We start from the raw sequence: 6,000 nt of genomic DNA on the forward strand, positions 1-6,000 counted from the left end.
CTTTATTCCTTCCTTTCTCCCTTCTTTTTTCTTCCTTCCTTCCTGCATTACTTCTGTCTTTCCTTCCTTCTTTGTTTCTTTCTGTCCTTCCCTCTGTGTTTCTTTCTTTCCTTCCTTCTTTCACATAGGAAAGACCAGAGGAAATCCCTTCTACCCCTACAGATAAGAAATTGTTCAATAACCAGGGCTCTGAGAGATTAAGAGACTTGCCCAGGGTCACACAGCCAGCGTGTGTCCAAAACAGGACATTTGGACTCCACAGCTGCTTCTGGTTCTCTAGATGCTATCCACATTACTGCATCTTCTTTCCCTTGATTCTTACTAGGAATTATCCAGACATAAAACTCACAGTTGGAAAAGATTTGGCCAAGTTGCCATCATCATCTTTGGCGAGATTTTGGTCCAGGTGCCAATACAATTTTTACAAGCCCCTGCTATTAAGCAAGCGCTCTGAGCATTTTCTCTGTCTGCCCCCCCCCCAAAACCCGGAGCTCCCTCCCTCCTCATTTACACCTCCCAACCTTCCTGGCTTTCTTCTTGCCTCCTTGAAACCTTCTCCGATACCCCTTAATTCCAGTGCCTTCCCACTGTGGATTATCTCTGATTTACTCAATCGAGTTTGTTCATACAGAGGCGGTTGCAGGCTGTCTCCTCTATTAGACTGTGAACTCTTTAGAGCAAAAACTTTTTTTCTACCTTTCTTTGTGTCCTAGGCACCAAGCACAATGCCTGCCACATAGTAGTCACTTAATAAATACTAGTCATATGATTGTCTGACTGTGCTAAATACCAAAGACACAGAAACAAAAACCCCCCAAAACCTCCTTTCAAATTTTGCCTTAGATGCTTATGAGCTGTGTGGCCCTAGGCAAGATATTTAACCTTTCTGGGCCTCTTTCTCCCCATCTGTAAAATGAAATGGTTGAGTGTGATGAGTGACCTTCTGAGTCTAGAACTAAGCTCCTACCCTCACCCCCTCTCCCTCACAGGTGCCTAGCTCCAGGAGCCCACCAGTATACTGTGGTGAATATACCATGTAAACAAATAAGTTAATGCAATATCTGCACAATGTGTATCCAAAGGAAAATGTCATTTAATGAGGATGTGGGTGCTGAGGACAGTGGCTCAGGTGTGGCCATGGGTGGGAGATGGTGCCTGGATTGTACTGACCATGGGGACTCCCTGAGCTAAGAGTGAGCCCCGTGAGTCAGTATGTGCACAGGATGGCAGGGCTGGGCCACACTTAGCACCCAAGAGTCCTTGTCTCTGCTTCTGTTGAGAGAATTGCTTGAAGTGACTTTGAGCAAAAGTTTTGTTTTTGAAGAACTCATACACAGTAATGAATCAAAGTCTAAGTGTGCCTTGTGTGGGAGGCAGGTGGAGGAGAGGCCTGGGGAACCCTTGATTAAAGAGAGACACAGGAGATGTGACTTGTTCACATCGACAATAATTTTTTTGCTTTGAGGAATTAGAAATGCTGCTGCTCATCACAGCTGAAGAAATGCAGCTCCCACCTGGGAAGGGAGGGAGTGCTTGTGCTCTGAGTAAAATGACGTCTAATACAAAACACGTTAGGCAGGCTGACGAGGACCTCAAGGTCTGCCGTCAGCTCACAGGATCTCCCTGAATGAGGGTGAGCATAATTGACGCTGATGGTAATAACTCGAGTCCTGAAGCGATTGACAAGCCCACTTGGGCCCATAATGTTGGACTTGGGACCTTGTGGCATCACTGTCAGAGGGAAATGGTGAGTTTCCAGCCTGGATATTAAGGGAAGGTTTCTCTTTTGATTACCAGGGGCCAGAGGAAACCCACCACCCGCTGATTCGAGCACTGCTGATCAACACCCATCCACTCAGGCCCACGCAGCAGCCTTCCCTGTTGGGCCCCAGGTCAGTGTCTTTCCCATGCTATGATGGGGAGGGGGGCTATCTAGCAAGACGAAATATGTAAATAAATAATAATGAGTGAAAACCAATTAACTCCAGTGGAGCAAAGTTGGTGATGAATCATTGTTTGGGAAGCTGCATGAGAGCCTCATTATTTATTAAGGGGATGAAGAAGGGATGTGCTCTCTTTTAATAAATACGCCCCTCAGGATGCTCTGAGGCCCTCTGGATTTGTTTCCGTTGAGCCCCCCACAAGTGGGCTGCTTGACTCCTTTACAGCTTTCCAGAGAGTAGAACTTTAATGACCTGGGTGTGAATACAATTGACTTGTTTCAATGTTCCCCTGGCCATTTTTGAAATATGACATGATTTAATAGAAAAAGTTAATGCAATTTTAATGCAAGTGCGGCTTATTGGGTTTGACAATACTGTACATCATATGCAGCTCCTGCATTAATAAAGAAATGTAGTCATGATTTTTTAAAGCCCAATATTTAGGGGGAGGGTGATGGGGTTTTTGTTTGGCTTTCTTTTTTGTTTGTTTTGTCTTATTTGCAGTCTGGTGGGGATAACACAATTATAAAAGGCTAGCTATTCTCCCTTGTCATTTGATTCTGTGCTTGAGTGATCACATCATACTCTTGGAAAGGGGAAAGGATACTTCCACCCTGTCTGTAGCAGTATCATTCAGTTTCCCTTTTACTTGCATTATTGTTCCTAGAATTAATCATTTGAAATATACTGGGAGGTCATCAATTCAAGGCTTGAAAAGTCCTCAGCTTTATGATTGGATTGGCCTGAACTGGGCTGCACCCTTCATTGCAAAACCATAGTTGCAGCATCTCCTTCTGTGACATGGCTTTTGGCTTACTAAGATCATCAGAATCTATGCATTTTAAAGGTTAAGGAAGATCCCCATTCATTTTCAATAGTACAGGTGCAGCCTGAGTTTTGAAGGACCAGTCTCCCCAGACTCTGGATCATAGAATCATAGATGTCAAGGGAGAGTGAACTTTAGAGACCATGCAATAACCCTCAGTTTACAAGTGAAGAACCAGAGACCCCTTCACAGAGGGAAAAGTATTGCCTGTAGTCACACAGGTAGTATGTAGAAAAGTCAGCTTTTAGGCCAAGTCCTGTGATGCCAAATCCAGCATACCTGCTGTCTCCATCTCTAACCCTGCCACGTAGCTTGCCACAGAATTGTGCCATATTTGTGGTGCTTCATGACTGGTGGTCACAAAAACAGGGGTCAAGTGTCCAAAGACTCCTCCAGCCAGGTTCTGGCTTATAAGATAGCCTTTTTCTTTTATTTTTATCTGAATTTGTATTTTATGAAGCCAATAAGCATTTATACAACATTTGCTTGAGAACTAGTTCCACATAGGGGTGTCAGTTATTCCTTCTTCGGACAGCAGGGTTTCACAGCATCCTTGCAATACTTTTAGACTCCCATGAGATTGGCAGCCCAACCATTGGGAACTGCTGGTCTAGACCACATTTCTCTACCTTTCCAGAATGAGAACATTAGAGACTTGACTAAAATGCAGGTAAATCACATCAACGACATTCTCAAGAACAAAGGCAGCCACATAGAACAATTGGTGTCGGGAAGACCTGAGTTCAAATGTAGACATAGATGCTCACTTAGCAATGTGACCTTGGGCAAATCACTTACTCTCTATATCAGTTTCTGCATCCATAAAAATAGGATAGTGCAGCTAGGTGGCACAATGGATGGAGCATCTAGCCTAGAGTCAGGAAGATCTGAGTTCAAATCCGACCTCAGACACTTGCTAGCTGTGTGACCCTGGTCAAGTCCTTTACCTTGTTTGCCTCAGTTTCCTCATCTCTAAAATGAGTTGAATAAGGTTATTGCAAACCCCTCCACCATCTTCGCTAGAAAATCTCAAATGGGTCATGAAGAATCAGGGACAACTGAGAAGACTGCAAAGCAACAACAAAAAATAAGGTAATGAAAGCACTGACCTTGCCCGGCTGTTGTAAGAGCTGGGTGAGAAAGACTTGAGTAATATTTGCAAACCATGAAGTACCATATAAATGCTAGCTATTATTTTATTGATTTTCTGCAACTAGGTGTCACAGTGTAGATTGCCTGACCTAAAGTCAGGAAGACCCATCTTCCTGAGTTCAAATATGGCCTCAGACACTTACTAGCTGTGTGACCCTGGGCAAGTCACCTAACCCTGTTTGCCTCAGTTTCACCATCTGTAAAATGATCTGGAGAAGGAAATGTCAACTTATTCTAATATCTTTGCCAAGAAAACACTCAAAAAGGTTCATGAAGAGTCAGGCATGACTGAAAAACAGCTGAACAGCCACAGCAACGGGTTAATCTAACATGACTTGTTCTTTCTTTTTCTTCAGTTAACAAGCACTTATTGTGCTTCCCACCACTTCTCATTAATGGGGAAAAAAAGAAAGAAAAACAAAATCCTTGTAACAAATATGTATACTAAACACAAAACAAATATCCACATTGGCCACGTGCTAAAATATGTCTTGATCTGCTTCTTAAATTGTTTCTTTGCCAGGAGTTGGAGAGCTGAAGCCACAGTGGTTCCTTATTATCACTGCTGCCCTTTCCTGTGTGTTCACTGACCAGCCCTTTGATTATGTATTTTAAAATTTTTTGAGTAGGCACACTCAAACCACCTCATTTCTTACCTATCCTTAAATCGCTGAATGGGTGTTGCCTCAGGCAAACTAAGACCTGGAAAAAACCTTAGCTTTAAAAGACCAAGGTCTCCCACTGCATCCAGGGCCATCTCCAGTCTACTTGACCTATGTCTTGCCACCAGACCCCGATAACTCTGGAGGAGAGAGTGAGGTTGATGATCTTGCACAGCTCTGCCTCACTTAAATCCAGTTCATTTGCAAGTTAAAACATCACCCTCCTGACGTCACTGGTCCTCTTTGAGAGAAGAACAAAAAACAAAAATAATGAGTATTCTCCTAAGAATCACAGTTAAACTTACTGGACTGTCATCTGCTTAATCTGCTCTCCTTCTGACCCCTCCTGCCCAAACCCAGCCTCCTTTTTCCTTGCATTCACTTATGACTTAAGGAAATTAGTTTCATGCCCCTTGTTTGCATTTCTCCTTTGTATTCCACTAAATGAGGAATGACACCTTTTTATAATAATGCCTTTCTATAGCAAGAGGATGTCAGTATAGTCGTGTAAGTCAAATATGTAGGTAAGCAGTGTAATCATAGCTAGAATTCTGTAGCACTTTAAGGTTTGAAAGTTCTCAACATGTTGTGTCATTTAAGCCTCACAACATCCTTGTCAGGTCTGTGGTATTATATATATATATATATTTACATACAAGGAAACTAAGGCTGGGAAAGGGACTTGTCCAAGGTTACACAGCTGGCAAGGAGCTGAGGCTGGAAGCAAACTAGAGTGTTCCTGACTCTGGTACTACCCAGCTACCTTACTCTCAGAGGGAGAGAGTGTGGTAGAATGGTAAGAGCCCTAGATTTGGCATTCAAGACCCACATACTACTCCTCATTCTGCCCCTTAGCCACTGGGACTTTCGTCAATGCCTTCTGCCTCAGTGGGGCTGACCCTCCTCATTTGTCAAGAGAAGAGATTGGACTATATTAATTCAAAGGCCCATATTAAATATCTTCAAGTCTTCAGGACTTCTGCTTTCTCAATGAAGGTTACCAAGAAAACTGGATCACCAAGGATCTAGAGAAACATCATGGAAAATGAGTAGTGGTAGTCTTAGCCAAACATGGAGCTGGGTGGGAGTTAAGGGGGCATTTTTGGTAGAGGGAAGACTCATTAGGAGTCAAAGCCAGGTTCCAGACCAACCTTTCATTCCAGGCAATAGCAGCTAAGATAACCCCAGCTTCCTCCCATCCATATGCCATGAAGCAATCAGAAACAGAAGTTGAGAATCATTTGGTTTAGAGGTAGATTATAAAGCTAGAAGTGAGAAGAGGTCAGTTCTAGCCCTAGGCCAGCTACTGATGTATGGTGTCAAGTCAAGAAGCATGTAAGAGCCTACTATTAAGCATTGTACTAATTGCTAGGGATACAAAAAGGACAGAGAGAGAGAGAGAGAGAGAGAGAGAGAG

General features: G+C 43.2%; 1 protein-coding gene across 1 annotated transcript in view; it reads left to right on the forward strand.

Annotated features, from left to right (window-relative positions):
- Window positions 1-6,000, forward strand: part of POU6F2 (POU class 6 homeobox 2) — a 527,063-nt gene that overhangs the window by 248,661 nt on the left and 272,402 nt on the right. Inside the window, exon 3 of the mRNA XM_069084552.1 lies at window positions 1,798-1,892. Within this exon, the coding sequence (XP_068940653.1) occupies window positions 1,798-1,892 (95 nt within the window). The remainder of the gene's footprint in view (window positions 1-1,797; window positions 1,893-6,000) is intronic.

This window comes from Petaurus breviceps, unplaced genomic scaffold (genome assembly GCF_028583685.1).
Source record: "Petaurus breviceps papuanus isolate PSGF00001 unplaced genomic scaffold, PetGlider_PUasm1.0 174, whole genome shotgun sequence".
NCBI lineage: Eukaryota > Metazoa > Chordata > Mammalia > Diprotodontia > Petauridae > Petaurus > Petaurus breviceps.